The 27,609-nt window shown below is 37.7% G+C and overlaps 2 protein-coding genes across 4 annotated transcripts; one reads left to right on the top strand and one right to left on the bottom strand.

Annotated features, from left to right (window-relative positions):
• On the bottom strand, positions 1-13,555 carry LOC111338194 (uncharacterized). Of its 3 annotated transcripts, XM_088756426.1 has the most exons (6): positions 13,537-13,555; positions 12,630-12,734; positions 5,001-6,245; positions 2,932-3,225; positions 1,723-2,037; positions 1-1,156 (listed from the first exon to the last, which is right to left on the bottom strand). In XM_088756426.1, exons 2-6 carry the CDS (start codon positions 12,685-12,687, stop codon positions 831-833), a joined length of 2,238 nt encoding a protein of 745 aa, XP_088612552.1. In that variant the 5' UTR covers positions 12,688-12,734; positions 13,537-13,555; the 3' UTR covers positions 1-830. The 3 variants fall into 3 exon arrangements, with proteins under 3 accessions (XP_088612552.1, XP_022800362.2, XP_022800361.2); XM_022944627.2 differs by lacking the exon at positions 13,537-13,555 and having other exon boundaries at positions 1-1,153; positions 12,630-12,828; XM_022944626.2 differs by lacking the exon at positions 13,537-13,555 and having other exon boundaries at positions 12,630-12,828.
• On the top strand, positions 12,872-27,270 carry LOC111338189 (uncharacterized). The gene is made up of 8 exons (XM_088756425.1): positions 12,872-13,024; positions 13,557-14,450; positions 16,985-17,281; positions 17,907-18,233; positions 19,145-19,450; positions 22,244-22,512; positions 23,679-23,955; positions 24,933-27,270. The coding sequence occupies exons 2-8, from the start codon at positions 13,601-13,603 to the stop codon at positions 25,499-25,501; spliced, it is 2,895 nt and encodes a 964-aa protein (XP_088612551.1). The 5' UTR covers positions 12,872-13,024; positions 13,557-13,600; the 3' UTR covers positions 25,502-27,270.
• Positions 27,271-27,609: the final 339 nt, after the last annotated feature.

A 27,609-nucleotide genomic window follows, 5' to 3' on the forward strand; every position in this document is an offset into this window, starting at 1 on the left:
AAACAGTCTGAATAACAGTATATTAACTTATTCGCGTAAGATCCAAGTTCTTTACCACAGTAACACGATGGCTTTGCCGTCTAGGTTGGTTATTACTTTATTATGCTGCTTGAAGCAACTTAACTTTCTTAGCATACAAAATGTTAGTTGTTGTTCTTTTCTGTTTAAAGCAACTTAACTTTGTAAGCTTACAAAATGCTGGTTGTAGTTCTTTTAATACGAAAAGCGATCTCAAGAAGCTACTGGGTCACGGTTACTCCCAAGATCATACATGTAAGTCCCCCATTGGATAAAAAGAAAATCGAAAAAAATAAAACTCAAACTCTAGCTAATTTACATTTAAATGTGAAATAAACTTACGTAATCTGTGGCTCATGTGTTTTACACATTTAATTTTCAGCCTATCATCACTCTCAATAAAGCGCATTTTTGTTTTGTATTTATAGAGCTAAAACTGCTCACCCCTTCACTGGATAAAAACCACCTATCGTAACATTCTACCTTTATTACGATCTGCAGACAACTTCGTTAACATGTTCCCAGAATCATGTTTGGGCGACTAAACCCGGGGCGTTAGGGGTGGCCCATGGAAGCTCGTTAACCCTGAGCCTTGCCAAGAGGAGGAACAGAGACTCAGTTTCTTTGAAATTACTCCTCGAAAGATCGTTTTTCATGTTGACACGTTATTTTCTCTTGGCTTTCGAGCTCTCTTGTATCCAACATCACAGCAGGTGACTCAGTTCTGTCTCCTTCCTTTACCGTGCTTTTGCGGTTGTAGGTAATGTGGGATACTAACTGTTTCACAGAATATTTTGGTCCGATCATAGACTTTAGTTCTCAGAGGGAGGCGGTTTAAAGTAGTTCTTTAAGTCTCTAACAACATCATTCCGCCCAATGCTTGCCAGAGCAGCACAAAGCTGACCAACTGTTAAATCATTCTTCTCTGCATAGATCCAATTTAACAACTCTTTAGTAGGACTCTTTGGCTGCTGTGGGTTAAAATCTGAGTACGTATCTCTGGGAACCTCCAGTGCATTGGCCAGATGCTTCCAGTTCTTCAGTGCTCTGTTTTGTGTATTTAGATCAACACAGATGCTTCTCATTTCATCCGACTCTAAATCTATTGCATCCCAAAGACGCTTTTCAGGGTTCGCTTCTGTAAGAAAGAAAAAAACTCCCTTTATTAATTTTGAATTTTGTACCTCAAGGGTACTCAGACATATTAAAAGTGACAGAGAAGTTATGGTGAAGATATGCAAACGTTTCTAACTCAAAGGCATTCATGTCTTTATTTAGAAAATTTTACGAAGACCCTATTATGTCTAAAGACGCCAGATGAAGATTTCTGAAGAGATTCTCATGATTTCCAAATTAAAGCATATCCAGAAGTTTGAGAAGAAACTGTCAATCCTCCACACAGACTTTCTCATATGTTGAAATAATTTTAATTTGAAAAAAGGTAGTAACAATTTAGGTTGACCTTAAAAAACATTTTCTGTCCAACAAGAATAATTGATCAACAGGTGGTAGCTGGGTAAAATAAGAGTTCTCATTCCAAAGACTTGGAAAGTGTATCCCCCCCCCCCCAGGTTGAAAAGTTAAGTGACACTTTTTGCCATTATGACTATATTAGTTTCCACAACAACCAGTGATTGCTTAATGTTTGCAACCCTCTCTCTAACTCAAGTTTAGGCACAAAAATATGAATACATACAAACCCACCATCAAGAAAAGGTTCCAATTTTTTGGCAACATCTCCTCGCTTTAGTTTCTTAACTATCTCATAAAACTTTTGCACAGTGAGATCTTCTCGTTTGGTGTAAAGATATTCCATTAATGCTTCTGTTGGATTAGTTTCACCACATAATTCAATTTCTTTCAACTTTTCACTAGAAATTTGAAATTTCCTGCCCAGGTTGATCCAGCATGCATTAACTCGTGATCTCTCATCCAGTTTTGTAGTTATCTTTTCAATCAGGTCATTGTTGTCACTGGAAGCTACAAATTCACTTATTGTTTGTGTAGAATGTTCAGCATCTGATAAAAAAGTAACATCATTATTGAATAAAATTGAAAGACACTATGAGAAGCAACAGTAAGCTTTTGCATAAAAGGCAAGATGTATCCCTGAAAGTTCTCACATTTTCTTCATCACCACCCTACCCCTTTAAAGGGACTTTTCGTGGCCCTTTGCTCACATGCTGACATAAGTTTGATGAAAAATCTGGGTTATTGGCCCCTTAGTTTCTGAAAACTCTTCATGCTGTGAACCAAAACTAGCATCATTTTCTCAGTGAAAAAAAAAAGTCACTTTACCAATTATCCCCTCCCAAGACAGGGAGGCTAAAAGAAGGACGTACAGTAGGTGATGCTCTTCTTGCCCAGATTTACCTAAATCAAACATTTTGACTCTGCAACCAATGTTGAGCTACTAAAACTAAAGCTTGGATATAATCTGCCCAATACAACAACCACCAATAAAGTGAGAACAAACCTAAACAAAATGAGAATGGTTATTGTTTGCAAGGATAAATAATTATATACTTTACAAAGGATAACCAAAAAACAAAACTTGAAGTATCCAGGATAATTTGTTTTAAGCTTAACAAATGCCATGTTTGTCATTTGGGTTAGACCCATTTCTGACAACAAACTTTTCACATGCAGAGCTCAACACAAAGTTTGGAATAAACTAAATAAAAAAAAAAGATATGCTTTTTTATTCAGGAACTGATCTTAATTAGCCAATCTATATCTGTTTCTAATCCTTTTAAACAAGTTCTGCTGTGGTTTCAGGCAACATAATATGTTCACACAAATGTATGTGCGGAGGCTGTACAAGTTGTGCACATGACAAGTTCAGAAAACAAGTAAAAGATGTTCACAAATAAACAAAAATCAAAAACTAAAAATCTTCATGGTAAAACATACCCGGATAAACATCTGTGATCATTTTGACTACATCATTTCTCTTTATATCCTTTAATGCTGCAATTAAATCTTGTACAGATTTATCTCCTTCTTGAACAGCCAAGAAGTCGATAAGTGTGCGAGTACAACTGCCCCTACTGACTAGTTTACACCTGAGGCGAGTCTCAAGAGGTGCATTCACTTCTTTTGTGCAAGCCAGATGTTCCCAGCCACGTATGCAACGATGCGCTGTGTGGTCAAGTTTGCATGCTAACTTGTCTTCCAGGAATTTATTTTTTTGTATTGTATTTGAAACTATAACAAGAGAATGAAATAAAGAAAATGTTAAAATATGACATGACCACCACGCAACAGTCATAAGCTTGCAGTGCTAGATAAACCTAAAATTTATTATAATTATTGATTTGATCAGACCCTTCAAAGCCTTACAACTCTTGGCCCTTTCACTCTCAATATCTAAATAATCATATATTCTCAGTAATGTTCCCTTGATATTGCCTATGATTCTAGCTCAGAGACTTTCATGTTAAATCAAGCAACATCCCCTCATTGTTATTTTTCCTTCTTCTTGTAACCTTTCTGGCCCATGGATGACACTATCTGCTGAATAAATCTAAATCTTGCCCTGGTCGTTTGAAGACCAGATAAACACTAACCACTGGATAAATTACTATCGAGCAGATAGAGTGGTATGTTTAAGCTTTGTAAACATTCATCCCCTAGATAAAGATTAATCCAGTGGATAGCACTACCTAGCCTTTGAATGACCAAGGCCAAGTGGACAATGCAGCACATTTTTTTAAATGCTTGTCTGATGGATAATGATTTCTCTGTTGTATAACACTATCTGCCATTTGCACAACTGAACCCTGCCTTGAAAGTGTATGGATATTGTAAGGTGAACTTTCTTGTTGGTTACTGCTGGGAGTAAAATGGTAAATTTGGCACTCACTGCCAATGATATTAAAAATTCTGTCTGGTGGGTCGGGTGAACACAGAAAATGCATGAAAATGCATGTAAAATTATATTTATATCTTATTAACCAAGCATGAGGGGCATACTGGGAGAACATCGGCCCGAGGTCTTGACAGTACGGACCGAGTGCAGCAAGGTCCGTACAAGAAAGACTGAGGGCTGATATTCTTCCAGTTCGGTCCCGAGCAAGTTTGGTTAATAAGAGATTTATTATACGATTGAAGTTCAAAGGGACACAAGTGCAGTGTCATTTGGGACCATTCGGGACAGTGCCCGGTCCAATACTTAGAGAATATTGACCGGCAATAGAGCATTTTGATTGGTTGATTTTAGTTATTGGCCCTCTGACTGCCCGCCTCGTGCAATAAATACATTTTAAAACTGTGGGTAGTTTTTCTGGAACATAAAACTGTGTATTGAGCTAGAGGTGTCAGAAAATAAAACTACAGTTAGACCCTTTAACCCAAAAAGTGATTATCATCTAACTTTTCCTCACAACATCACCCTTGAGTCAAACATTAAGGTCAAGAGCATAAAGAAAATGATCACCAACTGAAGAAACTCTTGATTATCAAACAAAATCTTGTCAGAACCTTAGGGAATGTATAAAGAATACTATTGGAAAATTCATTACTTGACAGGGGAATTCCACATTAAATTGCATGCAAAAACCAATACTGCACAAATTGCGAAGTGATGAGTGTGATATGGGTTTTCAAGAGCAATTTGATGCAATTTGATGCAGAATTCAAGGGTCAAGTAATGGATTTTCCTTGAATCGCATAATTGAATAAAAACAAAAAAGAGACTAGGCTGAATGATATTGTTTCGCACATGCGAAACAATATCATTTAGCCTTGTTTTCAACTCACAATTCCATGCTAAATACCTTACTTCATTAACCAATCAGAATGCAATATTTTATTCCATGAAGCGATTCTATGGAGAATATGCATACTGGTGTTAAGGTATAAAGGGTAAACTTGATAATTCATTATGTGTTAGGCTGTTTTCCTGGGGTAGCCAACAATCATGCCAATTAAAATTAATCATTCAATTAATTAGTCTGGATGTAGCTGTATCAATTACTTACCAAAAGACTGTTCATATGTATCACCCTGTGCAGCTCTTTCTTCATTTCTGAGGTCCTCTGCTCCTTCAGGTGTTCTGTTCTGAGTGGGATCTGCAGTTTCGGTTTCTAGTCTCTCTTCTTGGATTGGAGTGGCTGTTACACTTGCTAAGCTGTTGTCACTTTGGGCTACAACTCCTTCAGGAGGATTTTCAGGTTCTTCAACAGGTAAAAGACCAAGAGCCTCATCATCACCACCAACATTGGTATTACCAACAGCAGCAACAGCAGCAGCAGCAGCAGCACCAGCCTCACCATCAATTTCACTACCAGCACCATCACCAGCAGTAAGACCAGTTACATTACCAGCAGCATCACCAGGTAGACTACCAAAAGAAGCAGCAGTAACATCAGCAGCAGCACCACAACCGGTTACACTTCCAGAAGAAGTATCACCAGGAACATTAACAGCAGCTGCACCCCCACCAGTTACACTACCAGAAGAAGCCGCATCAGCATCACCAGCAGCATCACCAGGACCAGGTACAATGCCACAAGAAGCAGCAGCACCAGCAGTTACAGTAACAGAAGAAGTATCAGCAGCAGCACCACAACCGGTTACACTTCCAGAAGAAGTATCACCAGGAACATTAACAGCAGCTGCACCCCCACCAGCTACACTACCAGAAGAATCCGCATCAGCATCACCAGCAGCACCACCAGCAGCATCACCAGGACCAGGTACAGTGCCACAAGAAGCAGCAGCACCAGCAGTTAGGGTAACAGAAGAAGCAGCAACAGCAGCATCACCAGTTACACCACCAGAAGTATCACCAGCAGCATCATCATCAGCAGTAGCACCACCAGTTACACTACCAGAAGAAGTATCAGCAGCACAACCACCACTGCCAGTTACACTAACAGAAGCAGTAGCACCAGCAGCACAAGCAACAGGACCATCACCATCATATACACTGCCAGAAGAAGAGGCAGCAGCAGACTGCTCAGTTGAATCTAAACTGGCTTGAACTTTCTCAACATTACCATCTTGCTGGACATTCGATGACTTTTGATCTGACATTGATGGCTGGGAACCACCTTTGCCCCTATTCTGTCTATCCTTAGCTCCTGGAGGTAAAGTTTGTCTCTTTCTTCCTTGGTCAGGTCTTTTTGTGGATAGAAAACCATTCTCTTGCTTGAGTGCTCCTTTTGCTGTTTTGTCTTTCTGTTCCTCTAAGTTCTGTGCGACTTCCTCCCCAGCTTTTTCTCCTTAAAAGAGATCAAATCATGATTACATTTGGCTTTGTGCCAGGTCAACCTAAAAATTGCTGCTGAATAGGTGTCTTTTCAACCCCAGTACAAACAAAACAGACACAATCCATAAGATTTGGGCTTGCAGAAGTGGCAGGTATGGACCACATGCTTTCAAAAGTACAAAAACAACAATTAATCTACGATGGAAAGATGAGGAACTGTTGGATTAAGGCTGAACAACAACAACATACGCCACTGGTGGGGAAAACTTGAAATACATTCTAACACTAAAGGACTGAATGCTATCTAGGGTCTTAAGGGTGTCACAAGGTAAATATATATGTTGCAGGTAATTTTTTTCTAAGGTAAATTTAATTTTTCGCTAGGTACAATTTCTTAACCTGGGTAATTTTGCACCACAATATTTTTTTCACTTGCTATAGAGTAAGTAACACTTTTTTTTATTGATAGCAATGATAGAGATATTGGGTTTTGTCAAGATAAGGATATAACATCTATCATGCTCTGCACAAGTTCTACAAGAGCCTTTAGTAAGACTTTATTTATTGAGGATAGCACGTGATAGTGCACAAACACTAATAAACTTGTGGTCCTCCTAATTACAATAAATATATAAATACAATAGAATCATTAATATATTGAAAAAAAAAAAAAAAAAAAAAAAAAAAAAAAGATTACAAATATAAATAGAAATTTAGCTAATTACAAATAATATTTAATTGATAAAATATATAATACAAGATAATATAAACAAGTAAGAATATATAAAACTACTATCAATAAAATTTACCGATTAAAATGAGCTAAGCATGATTTGTCATCATAATAATATTTAAATACATTGTCTTTAAAGGCCTTAAGTGTATTAGACTTTTTTAATTCAGGCTTTAACTGATTCCATAATTTTATGGCAGAAACTAGAAAAGTTTTCCCTCCTTCTCTAGCCCTTTTAAACTTAGGTAATAAAAAGTTGTATTTACAAAATCTAGTGTTGCGTGAATGTACTGAACTTAATAATCTTAAGCTATCATTAAGATAATTAGGTACACAATAATTAATCCTTTTAAATAGTATTGAACATTTAGCTATCTTAGTAGAGTTATAAAATGGTATCCACTTTAAACGATTGAATAGCATAACTGATGAACTACGTGGTTCAGCATCTAATAAAACCCTAGCAGCTCTCTTTTGTAGCCTAAGTATTCTTAAAAGAGATTCATTAGAGCAAAGTGACTGCCATGCAACATTGGCATAATCAAATAATGGCTTAATCAAACTATTATAAAATAAAAGTCTTTGGTTAAATGGTAAACAAAGTTTGATCTTATTCAAAATTCCAATTCTTTGTGAAATTTTTTTGCACAGTCTGTCAACATAAGTGTTCATTGATAAATCGTGGTCAATGTCTATACCAAGAAGTTTAGCTGAGGGTACTTGTTCCAATGATACACCATTCATAGTTTTAAGAGATAAATTATAACCATCTGGAAGTTTCTTCCCAAGGCGTTTGCCTGTGACCAGTAGTGTTTTAGTCTTTTTTTCATTGAGAGGAAGTTTATTGGTGTGCGTCCAGCATTCAATTTCCTTCAAAGAAGCAGCTAGTGAATCTTGTAGAGAATCAACCGCTGAGATATCTGCCGATAATGTCAGTGTGGTGTCATCAGCATAGAGATCCAGGTCAGCACCATTAACATGTAGAGGCAAATCATTGATATAAATGACAAAAAGTAAAGGGCCAAGGATACTACCCTGTGGAACACCATGCCTCACAAGAGCAGAGTCAGATGTCACATTATCAAGAGCAATAAATTGATGTCTATCAGTCAAGTATGAACTAAACCATTTACGTGCAACTGGAGTTAAACCATAGGCATTCAGCTTTTGCAAAAGAATTTCACGGTCAACCATATCAAAAGCTTTCCTGTAATCAACTAAAAGAAGACCGCTGACTTGATCATTGTCTAGATTAAATAACAAATTGTCTATGACTCGTATAAGAGCAGTGTCTGTTCCATGGTGTTTCCGAAAACCTGACTGTAAAGGGTACAATAGATTGTTTTCACATAAGTAATTATAGAGATGATCGTGTATATGACGTTCCAGAATCTTTGACAAAACTGGTAATATCGAAATGGGTCGATAATTGTCCGGATCCTCACGGTCCCCAGATTTAAACAACGGAATAACTTTCGCTATCTTCCAACAATCAGGGAATACACCAGAATTAATTGAAATATTCAAGATTTGAGTAATTGAATAAGCAATAGCTGGTCCTGCTATTTTCAGATATCTTGCACATATCTTGTCAATACCCATAGCTTTGTTTGTTTTGAGTCCTAACAGAGCACCCAGCACAAAATCTTTGGTAACAGGAGGAATATTGAAAAGAACATCCGGATCTTTTCTTGAACAAACAAAGTTTTCAACCTTTGAATTGCAATAAGGTACATTAGGTAGTAGATTCCTCAGTGAATCAGCAATTGAAGTGAAGTGATCATTAAACTTTCCAGCCAAAACAACATTTGGCGTCTCAACTGATTTTGATACATCGCCCATTAGCGATTTTATGGTTTTCCAGATCTTTTTAGAGTTTCCCTTGTTGTTGTTGAAACAGGTGTTATAGTATTTATATTTCGCACTGCGAATCATGTTTACAACTTTATTCCTCGCAATTTTGAAGCAGTTCCAATCCGTGACACAACGACTTTGCCTTGCTTTACGTAGTAAAGAATCCCTTCTGCGAAGCGCTTGTAAAATATTCACAGTCATCCATGGAGCTTGATTTTGTTTGGCTACTTTTTTTGCTCGCCACGGACAGTGGGCATCCAAGATGTTATTGAACAGACCCATCCATGCATTTAAGATATCAGTTAAATCGTCAAAAACAAATGCAGTATTCCAAGGAACTTCTTGGAGGTCGGAAACGAAGGCGGATTTGTCAAAATGCTTCGTATTACGATATTGAATCGTTAGAGATTTATTTTGACGCTTGGCGTTATCCTCATATAAACGAACTCCAAATACAGGCAAATGATCTGACAGCCCATTGTTTTTGACGACAATAGACTTAATTCTTTCAGGAAAATTTGACAATACAAAGTCAAGACAGGTTCCGCTTGATGGTCGAGTAACTTCAGTAATGAGCTGTTTGAAATTCATGTTAGAAAAGGCACGTCCCAAGGGATGTTTCTTGTACGCCGGAGAAATAAAATTAATGTTGATATCGCCAGTAATGATGGTTTCTAAATTTAATAGATAAACTGATTCCAACATATTCACGATGGCCTCATCCTCTGATAAATTAGTTGAAGGAGGTCTGTAAATGCCGGCGAATAAAATGGGACGGTTAGATTTGAATGGAAAGACTTCCAACCACAATGCTTCTATATTATTATGCTCAATGTCGACTCTCCTTCGATGTTTCAGATCGTCATTCACATAAATTAGAACCCCACCACCATATTTCAGGCCCATCCAATCCTTTCGGTGCACTGTAAAGCCAGGGACTGAGTATAGACAATCTGAGAGGAGCGGTTTCAAAAACGTCTCATTGATTGATAAAATATCCAAACGTGGTCGACCATCTTCATTAAGAAGGAACAATTTTATTTGTTCTAGTTTTGTAGTCGTAAGCCTGTTGACATTCCAAGAACCAAAGCGTATGCCTTTATGACCAAGATGTAGGTTAAAGTAGTCAAAGTCATCAGATGATGTTGATTTAGGCCCAGGATGGGTCTCAATATCCCCACAGCAAACCAACAAAAATGAGATTATAACAGGATTAAAGGAAGCATGACAGTTAGACGAGTACGTAATTCTCCTGCGTAGAAATCTAATCCTCTTGATTCGTATAAATGACCAGGAATTAGTACGATGTTTGTAAGTATATGCTGGATTTATACGATGTTTGTAGGTATATGCAGGATCGCGATCGTAATGAAGAAATTCATGGTCGTAAAATGGTGGTTTCTTTCCAGATAACGGGAGTATATCGTCACAGAATACACCGATTTCAAAATAGCGTTCCTTTCCCAAGTTAGAAGCAAAAGGTGCTGATTGTATTAGAGCCAAGGCCAGCATATGGTCTCCAAGGATAGCCTGTGATAGAATGAAAATTTCCAAGGAGTCAGTGGAACAATAATCTCCAAGTGGAAAGGTGTTGTAAGAAGCAAAACGTGCTGATTGTTTTTGAGCCAAAGCCAACATAGGGTCTCCAGGGACAGTCGGTGATGAAATGCAAATTTCCAAGGAGTCGGTGAAGCAATAATCTCCAAGTGGAAAGGTCAGGTTTTCATGACAAAAAATGAGTGGTCCCAGCATCCAAGATGGCAAAATTTTTCCTCTTGTGTTCACACAATCCTCGAGTTGGTCCGCTAGAAGAATTAGACCATTAAACAGCATGAAAATGGCCAAGACTGCGGATCCGAAAAACGCGTGTCCGCCCATAATTGACAGTAATAATGGGCTGTCAAACCTGTTCAAATTTAAAAACTAGAATATCACGGCTTCATTTTGTTCAAGTGACGAGTTTCCAGAAAAACTGCGCTGCATCAGAGGGTAGTTAAAACTCTTAGCTCGTTAGAAGTGGATCAATGGTAGTAAACCGGCAAGGCGAGTTTGTTAAATCTGACGTTTCAAGCGGAAAACTTCGGTCGTACTGTGAAAATTACAGTGATTTTGAAAATTACACTTTCTACTTTTGTGCCATAGAAATAAAGACTTCTGTCTAAACTGTACACTGAAGTTAAGTGTGTGAATTTGAAAGACAGTTTCATTTCCACAAAAAGAAACAGAAACACCAGGGTAAGACAAATCAGAAATTATATTCACTTATACCTAAACCACATAATACTTCCAGCAAAAGGCTACAGGGAGGAGAGAGGCAAATAATGATGTAAAGTCAAGACTGGACCTTATAAGTATATATATATATGTTTCACACCAGCCTAGGTTAGTCGGTATTGGAGGAAAACTGTGCCTGAGGTCTTGGATACCCCGAGCAAAGTTTTTCCCAGTATGGACTAACCTAGGCTGGTTGAAAAGAAATTTCATTTTTTCTAAATTCTAATAAAATGCATGCCAAAAGGAGCTACATGATTCAGGGCTGTAACTATAGCAAGATCCTCTGTAAACTGAACAATTTTGTAGCAAGTAGTTTGTAGAGAAAACAGAGATAATACAAATTATAGAGCCTTCACTGAAACATTGTTATTTGCATTATGATAAAGGTGATTTAAGAGGCTTCCAAACAAACTATGAAACATTTGTATGTCACAGTCTGACACCTATCAATTAGAGACCAAAAAAGAGCATGTACACTTTTGAATGAATCACAGTACAAACTCAAGCTAAATGACTAAAGACTGTTTTACATATGGTGAAGAAAGACTGTTTTGTTTGTTTTCTGGAATGGCCCGTATAAAGTTTAAATATTGTCTTCCTTCCATGGAAAAACCAAAGTCAAATGAAACACTTTTCCTGGCTAAACACAAGGGGATTAACTTTTTCAGTTATTTTTAGTAAAGGATTATCAAATTACAAACGGTTTTTAGGCTGCCTGTCAACCTGTTTAAGATGTAAAAACACATTTCTTGGGCAGTGCTGTTTGTGTCTCCATTGTTTCCTTTATCTTGAGGTGTGTTTTCTTCTTCAGGATAACAAAATTTGCTTTCTCTTTGATAGTTTTTGTTGTCTGAATCTATAGCTGAGTTATTTGATACACCATTTAGCCTCTCTCACTAAAATGATTAAAAAGCCCAAATTGCAAAACTCAGGGCAGTCCACACCCTGGGGTCTGAATGGGAAAATCTGGACTGCTGGAGTGCGTGGAATTAGTCAATTAGATTCAAAGATTGAGGATTGGCAACTGCTAAGACACTTGAGAAAAAAATGAATACAATTATTGATGGTTTACGGCTCACAATATTACCATAAATAAGACGTGATCACATTTTTTTTTGGAACTGTGCAAAAAGTAGCAGATTCATTAAGAAGAGAACCCTGAATTTCTAAAGTACACTCTCCTGCATTTGAGAAATATACACATGATGACTCAGCAAAAAATGAAGATTTGATTACCCCTGCAATAAAAATTCAGCTGCTGTCAAGTTGTCAGGTTTCCGGGATCCCATCTGGGTTAATTCCCTAAGTAGTTCTTGCAGTTTCATGGAAGATCATGTCTAAAACTAACTCGTGGACGAAACTTACCAAATCCATGGAAACAATCGACATACACATGTACATGTAACAGCATTATCGTTTGTTAAAACAAAAGTTTACAAGCCCGAAGAACGATTACATACGATTAGTTTTGCATATGAAATAGATTACATTGGCGATGATTGCGTCGTAAGACCCTATTAGTTTAGATAAACTTACCTTTTCGTTTGTTTCTGCGAAATTTATCCTTTACTGCCTTTTTCACAGCGAACGCCATGAACAGTTGATTCGAACGTCTGAGCCAGTGGCAAAACCAGGAAGTTACTGATAAATAAAGACACTAAAATCAAGTTTAATACAAAACAGCGCAGCTATTCAAGAGGATTGGGATGGACCTTATACTCCCTTAGCACTACTCTTGAGGATCTGAAGTGATCATGTGATCATGCATGCAAGGCACTCTGAAGAACGGTTACCAAGCAAAAGGAAAAGAAACATCAAGAACTTCATCGTGATTAACTTTTGATAGTTTTTACTCATCCCTCTCGTGTTTTACATATTCTCGAGCCGTTAGATATTATATATTTCGTTACAGGAGGAAACGAAATAATGAGGTACGTTTTATAAGTCTTAAGAGAGAAAATATTTCGAAAGACAAGTTAAAATTTGCCTACGAAGCACGAATTTCAGGTTGAAAATATCCCCTAGTCTGTTGTGTTGTTACGTATATATCTCCGATTTCCGAAACAATGCAGATCTTTTGACGATCTCTCCAGGCAAAATAAAATTTAACAAAACTCCTTCAGTCGTTAACCCATGAGTTAAGGAGCATGATATGGAAAACAACTCTAAAAATTGTCTTCACCGCAATTGTTTGAGACGTTGTACTACTTCCGTAGAATAATGCGCATACATGTATAGTTATCCCAGCCTTATTAAGTAAATCTGTCACAAGAATAGCTCAAGTGGTGATACTGTTTACGTTTGACATACAAGCTAAGCGCGATCAATGGTTCGATATAGAGTTTTCATTTAAATGTTAAATCTGTTCATCAACCAACAAATCAGTTGTATTGTCTCTCCATTTGACAGTCGTCAGCTTATTTATCAGTATGAAAAATATCACCTCTTTGCTTTTCTTTCCAGCTGAATGCTTAGAAACTTGCTGAATAAGTATAAAACTTGAATAGATGGCCTTGTCACGCATGAGTGTGCACGATCTAATGGGAAATACCCACAACAAAGGAAGGACAAAAAAGAAACAAGTTCTTGGAAAGGAAGGTGCAAGCACCTTTCACTCCAGAGATGAAAGTGATCATGTTGATGAGATATATGATCAAGGATTAAGACATTTTCGTGAATCTGAATTGAAGAGGCAGGAAGACATGCGAAAGATTAAGCCTCAGAACCCAAATTTAGATGTCAAAAAGGAAGGAGATGTACAAGAGGAAAGGAATGCACAAACTGTGCATGGCACTAGCAATGGTACACTTTCAAGTGATCTATACCAAGGTTTATCAAATCTTGTGATGGAAGATCAGGATAGAAATCTGCATGATAATCATGCTTCGCCTCAAGATGCTATATCATGCAATGATGGAAGGAATCTAAATAATGCATCTGATGATTGCCATGACCTCAGTCAGGAACAGCAAAGTGGTTTGAACCAAGCTAATGGTCCAAGTGATGTTGCTGATGGAGCACCAGTGACAGATCCTAGTATTCATGAACTTGAATTGAGAGAGTCTTGCATACCAAACTCTTTAGGTCCTGGTACTATGTCTTATACTTCTAGTTATGAAAAACCTGATTCTAACCCTAGTACAAATACAAATTGTGGGATTGAAGCAGCTGAGAGCATTAGGAAAACTCCAGCTCATAAGAAAACTCCCGAGGAACAGAATGAGCATTCCCCTACTTCATCTGTACCTCCAACACCTCAGCCAAAGAGCGAATCATGTAGTCCTGAAACTTCACAGATTGTTCCTGGTGGACACCTGAAAGGATCAGGACAAGATGAAGAAGCAGAGAAAAAGAAAAGTAAGAGAAAAAGAAATAGTAAACAATAAACAATAACTGCAAAGATTACTTTCTAAGACCCTCTGACACACAGGCAAGAAAATTCCTTCTCTAGTTATTAAGTCATGCAGAATTTCCTTTTCAGCAAAGAACTTTCATTTTCATTGTATAGGAACTACTTTGAGCAGCTAAAAATGGAGCAATTTTAAATTGAGGCTCAAAAGTAATTTCTTTCTCTCAATCTTCATTTGAGTGTTATGGAATTTTTGTACCTCATTCCTATACCGTCAAGTGCGAAAGTAAAGCCAATTTTAGCCCAGAACCCTATATCTCAATTTCAATTTTAAGCCCTTATCAGGCCCTTTGGATATTTTTCCTATTTTTTCTGATTGGTTTTGGTTTCACGGTACTCTCCTTTAAAGCACAAGTTTGTCACAATTTTTAATATGTTACCGAGGAGGATAATTATTTTTTAACATATGTTGTGTCCCATTTTTTCCAAATTTTTACCACTCTGATGTAGCTTAAAAATTTTTGTTAACAGATACAAAGTTGATCACACAAAGCCAATCATGTAGTCTTATCATCTCTGTAAGAGTCTACAGTCAAGAAAAAGAGAGTGTTTTTGTCGGTGCAAGTGAGGGGAGGTTGGGACAACTTTAGCACACGCAGGTCATGATCAAAGTCAAGTGAACAGTTGGTTGTTATTGTCAAAGTCATGACTTTTGCCAGATAAAAACCAAACTTCTGTGAACATTTTCGTATGTAGATTGTGTGTCCTCATATTGGAAGCTTAATTGTTATTAACATTAATATAGAACTGTTTACAGTGGAGCTTTGCAGGACTTTGATTGTTTTTGTAAAGAGAAAAGTGAAGTTTATAACTCGAAGACTGGGATCTTTCAAAGAGCAATTCTTCAATTGATTACCCATACTTTTGTGCTGACTTTGTTGTTTAGTTCTGTAATCATGATAATATTTAGCCTTCTGTTGAACCTAATTGATTCAGAACAAGGCTTGATGGTCTATATTAAGCCTTTCAAAATAATGAAACTTTGGCATGCTTAAATTAATCATGTATATTCACCCAGAAAAACAAATGCAAAACCTCACACAAGAGAAGTAGGCAATGGTTTTTCAAGGTTCTACTGCCAAGTTATATGCTTGGCTTTTCCCCAAAATGGTTTTTCCAAGATCAGAACTTCTGTGAATGAATAAATTTCCCTTTCCATTTGTGAAAAGAAATGGATTTGGGGTTCACTTGCCATTATTATGGAGCTTAAGCAACCACGACAAAAGGGACGACGACAATGTCAAGTAATTGCAGAGGGTCTGGAACGAGGACATCGTTTTTAGCGGGAAAATGAAACTTAAGCAGTGAAGTTGCTCAAGGACAACGATGTCTGAAATCTTGTTTATTCTCACTTTGTCCGTTAAAGAAATGACATCATTCAGAGACATCCAAAACCTTCTTCTCAGTCATGGATCAAATTTCCACCTATATATTGAAAGGTCGAGAGTAGGTTATTCAATTCTTGAACATCAACAGTCCAAGGAATTATTAAGCTTTAGCTTTATTTACAATAATTTACGCATGGCAAAAGTTTAATATACTAAATTTTACAGAAATTATTTGAGATTTAAATTCAGTTCTAAGTGTTTCTGATATAAACAAACCTATTCTGCACAAGGTTTGCCTGATTTTCAACATGCTTTAGCCTGATATGTTCCACCTGTGATGCTCCTTTCTTTGGTGAGCAAACGACGTAAGTCCTTCAATTTAATCAATGCTAGCTAGCGATCAGCACAAGAATGCTATATTTTCCTCTGTGAATAATTTTTATGGCTGTAAATCTATATCAAACATTTTGAGAATAGATTCGCAAAACCTGACAGGTATTCAAGCTCATGTTAACACACCGATCTGAAAAATTCTTTGCTGTTTGAAGCGTCTCGATTGAAGAACAGCAACAGGCAAAATTTTTTAGTAGCAATAATCCGGCAGTTCCATACACACAGCTTTTGACCAAACGTAGAGGTGTATTGCACTGCCATTTAAAACTTTTCATTCAATAAAAATGTTAAACAGCACTCTTTCATAAAATATACTCAAATAAATGTCAAGTCAACCGCTTGACTTGACATCTGTTGTGCGGAGGAAGGAAATGAGTTAGTGGGTTTTCGAATTTTATCTGTTTAGAAAACTGAACAAGGAGGTTTAAATCAACCAAAAAAGCGAATACAAACTCCAACTGGACATAGACTGTCAAAAAAAGCGACAATAAACCCACACCTTTTGATGAGAAAAACTGCTTTTAAGTTCGGAAGTTCATGACAACGTCAAACAGGTCCTTCTTAAGTCGTCGACGACAAGACAACGACGGAATTATTGGTTTGCGCATGCGCAGTGACGTTCTCGCTACTTCCGGTCATTGTCCTCTGTTCATCGTTGTGGTTGCTTAAGCTCCCTATTGAGTCAAGACCCTCAGAGGTTTACTATAGAAGGGAAAGAATGATTGAAAAAACAAATTTTAGATGAATATCTTTCTCCCCAGGTCCTGAGCAGTTGAAAGTGTTAGAAGTGGTGAGAGATGGATCCGAATTTTCAGACAAGCTCTCTAAATATTTGGATCGTGAGATGAGAGTAATAAAATGTTGGAAGCATCTGGCCTATGTTTTATGTGTCCCCTCTGATGAAACCAGGAAGTTTGAAATGTATTCTGAGCACAGCCCTACAGAGGATTTATTTGTTTATCTCGCTGAAGTCTGGCATCCTGATTTGAAAGTCAAGGAGCTTAAGCAGAAACTCCAGAAAATTCATCGCAATGATTTGATCGAAAGCTTGAACACGGGTACTGTTATGTTTTAATAAATGATGAAATACTTATCACAAGTCCTACCAAAGGAAAATATTTAGGGAGAAAAATGGTCAGAGAAATTTAATTGTTAAGAGCAAGAGATGTGATTTTGAAACTTTGAGGACAATCTTTCAGCTAAGGATGCCACATTGCATTTTTAGTTGATTTTCCACTCTTTAGTTACTTTGACATTGTAACCTGGTTCACATGATTGTACATTGTGTGGGTGAAAACAAAAAAAATGGTTTCATTCTACCAACAAAAGAATGTTATTGCAAGTTAAACACAATTTGTTTTTCCTAAGCTAGATTCTGTTGCCTAGTTGACTATGAAGTTATAAAGTGTTTTTAAATTAGTTTTCTGGTTGCCATAATTTATGAGACATTTAATATTTAATTTAAATGTTGTCATCTTTGTTTTCCCAATTTTTATCCAAATTTTTCCTCTTTGTTTTGTTGTCGTGATGTTTTATTCATATTCTTTATTTTTTGTTTGTTTGATCTTTTTTTACGGGTATTGTTTGTTACAATAACACATCAAGCTTAAGATATCCATCCTCTTTGTTCGTAATTGATTACACATAATAACATTTATTTTCTTAATCTTCATGTAATGCTAGGACTTTTCAAAGATACAATGAGTGTGGGTGATCTCATCTCTGGTGAAACTAAGTTCATTAAATTACTGTCACCAAAACTTGACATAGACTCGAGAACCATTGGAAACTGGAGATCTTTGGCATCAGAGTTTGGTATTAGAAAACAACAGGCAGAACAATTTGGATTGCGTGGCTCAGGGCCTTCTGCAGAGCTGTTTCGTTACATTCGAGCATCAGTAGAACTTTGTAACTTGAACATGAAGGAGCTCCAAGAACATTTCAAAGCCATGGAGAGGAGGGATTTGGTGAACTTATTGAAAAAAGAATTTGACGCACGAACCATTGAAGGTTTGTCTTTCTTGAGTTAAATATTATGGTTTCTGAATATATGAGTGGTCTTTGCAATAATGAACACTACTTAAGCAGTAGGGAAAATAAAGCCTGAAAAATAAAAAATTCAGGCCTGTATGAGGGTTCAATCCTCTGTAATACTAGTGCAGTGCTCTACCTACTGAGCTAATAGGGCAACTGGGAACTGGTCTGACTTATAATCAGGTGTACACGGTAACTACCGGTAGCTCAGGAGTGCCTAGATTCTGTAACTAAACATTGCTGTGTTATTTTTCCAGTTTGTGCAGCAGCTCAGAATTGCAGTCATGGAAACTTACTCTAACTTCTTTCTTTTTTTAAAAAAAAAAAGAATGTTGGATACTTGAGACTGTTTGAGAATGCAGCAAAATGAATTGGATGATTCTGTATTTGACCTCTTTGTTCAAAATTGATCATCCTTCTTATTTCAATTGCCCATATAAGGCTTCCAACTTTGCTGATTGTAGCAGTATGCAGAACTCTTATTATAAAGAGAACTAGGTTACCTCACAACTGAGTTCTCTTCAGCATCATTGCGCAAAATCCAAAGGTCTGGGGCTTGATTGCTTTTGGGAAACTCAGATTTTGGCTATTGTCTAAGCTAATTAGCTTAATTACCTGAAGAAAATGTTGGTTCAAATTTCCATACTGTAATGAAAAGTATGATATAAATACTTATGAAGGGTCATTGTTTTTCTGAAATGAGCCTTGAGAAAGTTAAAGAAGGGTTTTGTTGCTTCAGGGAAACAGTCAGTATTGGCTTATGTTCTGAGAATGTTTATATGCAGTTGTTACATAAAATCGTTCTTAGAAAGGCAGATTTTAGGACTCCTGCGATGTGGTTTTTCACATTATATCATATATTTTGCTTCAATTTGCAATAACTACAGAAAAAACGCTGGTCAGAGATGAGCTTGTGGATGAGTCACCCCTCCTGGCAAACATAGGTGAACGTCTTAACAAAGACATCCGAGCTATCAAGAACTGGCGCAATTTGGCCTACAGATTGAAAATTCCTGCCGAGATTTATAAAGCATTTGACAGTTCTAAAGCAGAGGCAAAGAGCCCAACAAAGATGATGTTTGAATGGCTTGCTAATTGGAAGCCAAGTCTAAGTGTGGGTGATTTGCTGGAAGGCATCAGGAAAATTGATCGCTATGACGTGGTGGAGCTAGTTACAAAAGAGGCTGAAATAGGTGAGGGTAAATACAGTGAAACTTCCCAATATTTACAGTTGTCACTGGGGTGATCAATTACAAAAGAGGTAAAGCCAGGATGGGTCTAAATATATATCTTATCAACCAAGCGCGAGGGCCGTACTGGGAGAATATCGACCTGAGGTCGACCGAGGGCCGATATTCTCCCACTACGGCCCTCGCGCTTGGTTAATAAGAGATTTATTATACGACTGAAGTTCAAAGGGACACAAGTGTGGTATCATTCGGGACCATTCGGGACTGTGCCCGGTCCAATACTTAGAGAATATTGGACTGGCAATAGAGCATTTTGATTGGTTGATTTTAGCTATTGGCCCTCTGACTGCCCGAGTCGTGTAATAAATTGGGTTATAGCCAGCTATGTTATCGTAAGTTTTAAAATTTAAGGGCTTTGATACTTCTAAAAACAAGGTTGCCCTGCACAACAGATACCTGTTAATACAACCGCTACTAAGTCATGAAAATTTGACCTCAGTCATTGGGTGAATTGAGAGGTTATCCATTAAAATTTAGGAACATGCCATATGATCAAAAGTAGTGGAAATTTAACCTGAACTATCACTTTTATGCTGACGACTCACAGCTTTACTTGTCTTTCCAACCAACCGTACAGGGTGATAGGGATCTAGCGGTTTCTAGCATCGAGAGCTGTGTGAATGAAATTAATCATTGGATGATGGTCAATCGCCTTAAATTAAATAAAGACAAAACTGAATTATTGGTGATCTCCGCTAAACATCTTCCAAGACCACTCCTTCACGAAATTTCAGTTGCTGGTGAGACTATTCATTCCGTGCAAAAGGCGAGGAATATCGGCACTATGTTTGATAGCCATTTTTGCTTCAACGATCATATTACTGACATTTGCAAATCTTCATTTGATCATTTGCGAAATATTAGCTATATCAGGAAATATCTTTCAGCGACCACTACTAAATTGCTGGTTGATAATTATGTTTGTATCTTCGAAGCTGGATTACTGTAATTCCCTTTTGTATGGCCTACCAGCCTACACTATAAAAAAGGTACAACACGTCCAGAATGCCGCGGCGCGCCTCGTCACACTTACAAAAAAGCATAATCACATTACGCCTGTTCTTTTTAATCCTCATTGGCTTCCCGTTAATCAACGTATTATTTTTAAGATTTTACTTATAACCTACAAGGCACTTAACAACTTGGCACCGTCGTACATTTGTGATTTGCTTACATCTTACACCCCATCGCGTCAACTACGTTCATCATCCAAGCACCTTCTGGTTTCTCCATCCTATAACTTGAAAACATATGGCGCAAGATCCTTCTCTGTAGCAGCACCATCATTACGGAATGCTTTGCCATGTGAAATTAGAAATGCTCAGTCTGTGTCTGTTTTTAAAAGTAGATTAAAAACTTTTCTTTTTAGAAAAGCCTTTTATAATTAATATTAGCTGTCTTAAGTGTTAATGTTAAAGTTTTTGTAGGCGCCTTTGAACAGTAGGATACTGGCGCGGTATAAATCTTATTATTATTATTATTATTATTATTATTATTATTATTATTATTATTATTATAACAAAGTTTCAGTGATACGTCTATAACTCCATAGCCCTCATAGTATTGAAAAGTTTATTGGAAAGATCAATTGAAGAAGTGTTTTGTTTAAGTTTTTGGGTTTTTGCAACCTTCACATTTGTCCACTCAAGCGTTGGTTGTTAGATTTAAATTAACCCTTTAATAATGATGATAATAATAATAATAATAGTAAGGTTTTTATGAGCGCATTTAAGAATCTCAATGCGCTTACAGAGCATAATAAAAATAAAATATCACAATGATACTAACAGTCAGTAGTACCTACACTAACAAAAATAGAGTTAAATGGGATAAAAACCTATGTAGTGTTTCACAATACTAAAAATAAAATTTCCGGAATAGAGGAATGTTTTAAGGGAAGATTTAAAAGACGAAAGAGAAGCTGCAGATTTAAAAGAATCAGGAAGAGTATTCCATAATGTAGGTGCACAGAAGGAGAACGCACGTTCACCGTATGTCACAGAATTTATAGTGAGGCCAGTAAGAAGTGATTTTGGAAGATGAACGTAGAGTGCGTGGTGGATGATATTCTTGTAACAGGGACGACAAATAGGCCGGAGAAAGTCCATGAAGAATCTTAAAAGTAGTAAGAATAGCTTTAAACATTATACGTGATTCAACAGGCAGCCAATGTAGTTTTTGAAGAGCAGGTTTGATGTGATCATATCGTTTAAATCCGGTAATAAGACGTGTTTTGAACTCTCTGGAGTTTGTCGAGTTCCCGTTTCGGTAAACCATAGAGGATACTGTTAAAGTAGTCCAGTCGTGATATTACTAGAGTACTGACTAATAGTTTTAAGGTTTTCATTAGTGAGGTATTTACGAATGCGCCCTATGGATCTGATGGCATTAGTTGCTTTCCTGCATGTCTCATTAATGTGGTATGTCAGTGTTAGATTTGTAAATTCTCCCTTCGGCTGCTTTCACATTTCCTTTTAAGTTAGTTACAAAAATTTGGTCTTAGATCGAGATGGCTACTTCTACCTGATAAGTTTGAGTATTCTCATTACCTGTTTGTGGGATGGTGTAGGGATATTATAGGGAAAAGTTAACTGTTAATCACATCTGAGAGTTAAAGGGTTAAGAGGGAATAGAAACGTCATTAAAAAAATTAGTGATAATCTTCTGATCATCAAGTCAGATATTGTGGTTGAATAAGGATTAAGTGATTTACTAGCTGTTTTTTTTTTCCCCTAGTTTTTCGGGAAAAAATGGAACGCAACTCAGCAAAGCAACTCAGTGATCTGGAGCAAATGCCCTCGGAAAAGAGCAACGAGAAAACCTTAATTTCAAATCTGGAGAATAATGCTGCCATTCGGGGCTTCATAATTCGAGGGAACTGTGGAGAAGGAAACTGCATGTTCCACGCACTATCCAGACAGCTGAAAATTAAAAAGGATATCCAAATCTCTCATGGTGATTTGAGGGGAAAAATTGTCGAGTACCTTGAAGACCATCGTGAACTGGTAAGGGAAACTATTCAAAGATGATTTGGGATTTGAAAAAAAAATTATAATTTTCTGCAACTCAAAACCTCAAAATGGCTCTTTGGCTGACAAAAGAGCATTTAACTCCTTTTGCATGTTGGCTTGAATGGTGCCTTTTAAAAAAGATACGTTTTTTCCTTAGGTTGAAGCCGCAAAGAATATTCAATAAGCAGTGAGTTCGCTCCTTAAAAAGAGCCTCCGTCTCCTATAACCCCCACCCCTTTTCCCCTTTGTCAGAAATGTTAAAAAAACGTACAGTCGAACCAGTATTTAGTGGCACTGTATTAACGGTCACCCCGTATTAAGCGGTCGGTTGTCAAAGTTCCGAATTCGTTTCTCCTTAATCACTGTAATTTTCACCTCTATTAAACACGAAGGCGCGCTATAAAAGGAGAGGTCCCTTAGGTGCCTGGTAGACGAACAAAAGGAGCTAATGAGATGTTTACTTCCACCAGCATGGTGGCAATGATGTAAAGTGCGAACCACGTACTTCGATTTCAAATTTACCGCAACAAATAAAGACAGCTTCCATTGGAGAAAGGAAATACAAATCTCAAAAATTCTTGTATTGTGATGAAGACATAAAACAATTTTGAGGAATGCGCCCGCTGTTCACCGGCTTTGGATTAGCTATAGCTCAAGCTGACTTGACTCTTAGAGTTCTACATCACACGACGGTTGATTGACAAATGGTCCAGAGGTAACTAAGGCACCTCTCCTTTTATAGCGCGCCTTCGTGTTTAAGCGGTCTCTTCCATTGAACGATGATGGTCACACTTTACTTAAATCAGCGACCTAGTTATATTGTCCTCCACTTGTATTGAACGGTCACTTGAAGCAGAATCACCCACATAAAGCTAATAATAATCTTTCAAGTCCTTTTATTCCTTGTTTCTTTCCCAAAATCAAAGCAAGAAGTGTTTTTGAGCGAGATTCTGCATATCAAGTGGTCAATTATGGCATAAAGTGGCGTTGTGTATCGTTTTCCTCTATCACCCATAATCTGTGGAACTTGTATTAAGCGGTCACTCCGCCTTTCCCCGTGGGTGCCGCTTAATACAGCTTCGACTGTAGCTGCAGAGAAAAACCTCAAACATTTTTTTACATTTTGAAATTATAAATTGTCAATATTTTTGTCTTTTTAGCCCAAAGTTGGTGATCTTTTTTCATTCACTTATGGCTATGAATCATGGCTCAAATTTTTAAAAGACATGGCAAAAGACGGCACTTGGGGAAACCATGTGGTACTCGTGGCCGCTGCAAACAAATATGAAATTCCAATTCGTGTGGTCAGCAGTGCGACAGATCGTCAAGATATTATAGTCGAACCCAGTTCCCCATTTAACCAAGACATTGAGCCGCTGGTGCTGGGACATGTTTTTGAGTATCACTATGTCAGCCTTGAACAAGAATTCACGTCAGGTAAAACATATCACACTGCTATTATTGTACAGACTTACCATGTAAAAACTGATTGGTTGAGAGCATTCAATCAATTTACAATAACGTGTGAAGTTGACATGATAACCTTTAAGGTTCGAGGTCTGCCTAGTTTTCAAGCCCCTCGTCCGTGTAGTGCGCTCAAACTTTTGCAAACTCAGAGAAAAGTGTCTTCTTTTGCAGATTGATTTAAAAATGTACGATAAAACTGTATGGTGTCATGAACTATCAAACCTCGTGTCGGTGTTATCTGCCTCAGCCTTCGGCTTCTGCAAATAACTCCGACCTCGATTTTGACAACTCATGATGTCATGCGCAACCTCTTCTAATAATTGCTTATGGACCTCTCTATGGGACTGCCATGAAGCTTTGCGCGACCGTAAAAGAACCGCTTGATTGTGTCTCATATACGCGTTTCTTGTGTAGCCCAATTTTAATTTTCAGGTCGTCGTGGCACACATCATGTTAGTCCGAATTAGGGGGAGGTGGGGAGGACTCTTCCGTGGTCTAAATATCGTAACGAGGCAGCTTTACAGTCCATGATGGAAAAAAATAGTCTCTCGAAAGATCCCGTTGTGAGACCGGAAATACCAATAGCTTTGCTTGACCTCTATCTTCCCTTCGAAACTGGTAAAGTTGTGTAATTTTGGGGAAAGCGGGGCATCCTTTGTGACAGGAAAGGCACGTTACAAATACCTGATTGTGTTCCACTTGACGGCGCGCATTAACAAACATATTGGACAAGAAGAGCCACCTAGTGGAATGTCCATCGCGAAATTATGTATCTATTTATTTATTTATTTATTTGCAAAAACGGTTTGTGAACTTAATATGTCACCCTGAAGGAATCGATAATCCCAAATGATTAGGGACAAGATTCAGTTGACTTTGCCGCTCATTTCTGGGGATCCTGTACGAAATAGTCAACTAATTTATCGCTGTTTGTGTAAAAATTCCAGGAGGAAACTGCCAAACGTCAAGTGACAACCGACTGCTTTCAAAACATTTGGAGTATGGACAGCCTCCGTTCAGTGCAACATACCAACAACATCAGCAGCGCTATCCGCAAGGGCCGGCCTTAAATCAACCAGAGGACACTTGTGGATCACTAGGATCCTTTCAATCACAGAGTTACTATCCATCAAACAGATCCTTTATTTCATCAGTATTGCAGGGCCAGGTGCTCTGTCAGAAATTGCAGTCGAAAGGAGAGCTCCTCTCTGAGAAGGAAAGAATTGAGATAAAAGTGACGGAGCTGCCGGTTGAAGTGTACCGCAAGATTTGTATGAAGCTGAGCGTCAAACGGAATATAACGTTTGACGATTTTCGTATGGTGGCTGAAATGCTTGGCTTGGATAGGGACACTATGGAATTCCTAGGTCAACAAAGTAACCCAGCTGAAGTTATGTTCTCCCAATTCGGACGAAGTTTGATGGTATTTCAACTGATCAAAATTCTTCATGACATCGAGCGATTTGATGTTGCTGCTGTTTTGGAAGAGTGGGTCAAAACAGGAAAGGTCAAGTAGTCCTAAGGCCTGATTAACATCAGAATTTTTATCCTGTAGATTATAAGAGTTTTTTTTTTTCGCTACAAAGATGTAACAGAAAGACGTTAACCAAACAAGATCTAAACCGATCCCTTAGAGGTCTTTGTGGAGAGTGAACTGAGCGAAAACGAAATGTATCAAAAGTGAAATAATACCCAATGGTAAATCTGTCGATGAAAGTGACGTCAAATACTCATGAACGCGTTTTGAAGAGTATCTCTCGGACTGAAAATCAGAAGAAGCACTGAAGAAACTCAAAGCACCTCTGGTGTCAGGTCTGCATGGTTATCGAACCCTGGCCACACCACAACCCTGGCCACACCACACTGTTGTGCCTCCAAAAACGAACTCCAAGGGAGGGATTAAGGAAGACAAGAGGCTATATTTTTTTCGTTGTCTCCTTTCTTTTCCTCTTTATCTTTGAACCACAGGTAACGAGCCGTACGTAGGAAATGGGCCTTACAATGCAAATAGTGTTGTCTGAAGGACTCTTTGGACGTAGTACGGTTTCCTGAATGGTGTATTTACATTCGTGCTTGACTAGGATTTTTCTTAATTAGTAGTGCTTGGCAGAATCACAAGTGAGGTTGTTCATTTTATAAAATGAATCGTATGGTCATTGGACGTTGTACTCTTTGATGTGTTAAGTATTCTCCAGGCGCGTAGCGTCCTCTACGCATATACGCACGTGCGTACTTGAAGTGACCAGAAAAATTTGAAAACAATGTTGTGTTTGCGCCAAGTTTGCTCAAACTAAGGGCAAGACGCTTTGTTCTTTGCTTGTATTCACACAACTGTTTCAAACAAGAAGTAAAGAACGCAGTATATTCGCTCAGTTTACTTAGGTTTCTAGATCATATGTACTTGTGCGTACTTGAAAAAATGACCACGCTACGCGCCTGTTTTCCTGATACCAAACAGTTCAGGCGGGCTTCTTAACGATTTGTATATCTTGGAAAAGAGGTACCAGAAATATTTCAAGTTTGTCATATCCAACCCGTGTCAATTTTGTCATCCTTGTTCTTGATTGTTCTTTTTCAGTTTTTGCTTACCTCTTTAGTGTTTGTCTACGGTAGTAAAAGGTTATCATAAGGTTTCGTCCAATTTTAAGGAAATGTTTTTATTATCGAATTTAAAACTGAGTCAAAATAATTGCTTGGTAGACGGCTTGACAGTCTACTTTCGGGTTTTTGGTTTTTCACGCAGGCTAATATAGATGTAGCTCCTCTTTTAAAGGGATCTACCAAGGTTTTTGCATTAACTACGTACTTGCTGAGTGTTTTTCTGTTGTTGTTGTTGTTGTTGTTATTTTATTTAAACGTTAAGTGGCGCACTGGAGGACTGATCATTGCTAAATTAAGTCAATATGTGAAATGGTCATGTGTCTACGTAGAGGTCGTGAAAATCCCTTTTCCGCCCCCTCCCTCCCCTCTCCATCTTTCATCCCTTCCCCTCTCCCCTCCCTCTCCCCCCCTCCCCATCCTCCCCTCCCTTATTGAATCGTGTTACAGCCGATCAGCAGCCCGCATGGGAAGATTGTCGTGGACGGTTAAGAATTGTGAATTAGCAAACACATTCAAGTGAAGAGGGCGAAAGAGTAGTTGTAGACTTAAAACGTAAAAAGATAACTTAGCCAAGCTAAGTATTAGGTGTTAGAGAGACAAAAATGTCTAGATGAAGTGTAGAATACTAAACTGGTAATTAGGGACGGAATGATTTTGTGATTAAATTATCAATTCATTGTTAAACAGCTTGGTTCATCATTGTTTGACTTGGTTATTAATAATTGCTTCATTTTTTAACTTAAAAATTTACAAAATACTTTATTTCTTTATTCAGTTTCAAAATCTCGAGCTTATTATTTCGATTTAAAACCACAACCTCACTTTCTTTATGGTTGTAGGTTTTCATCGTCTCACGAGATTATTTTCCCTGTCTTGAAAAGCGCCAGCCTAGATTTAACCAACTGGTATGATGGTAACGACAGCGGAGATGTACAATTTCTTCCTGAGCCTTTTATGTACGCATTTACTTCATATCTGAATTTCAACCCTCTAAGTTTTCATTTCTTTAAATTCAATCCCGAA

This window comes from Stylophora pistillata, chromosome 4, assembly GCF_964205215.1.
Source record: "Stylophora pistillata chromosome 4, jaStyPist1.2, whole genome shotgun sequence".
NCBI classification, from domain to species: domain Eukaryota; kingdom Metazoa; phylum Cnidaria; class Anthozoa; order Scleractinia; family Pocilloporidae; genus Stylophora; species Stylophora pistillata.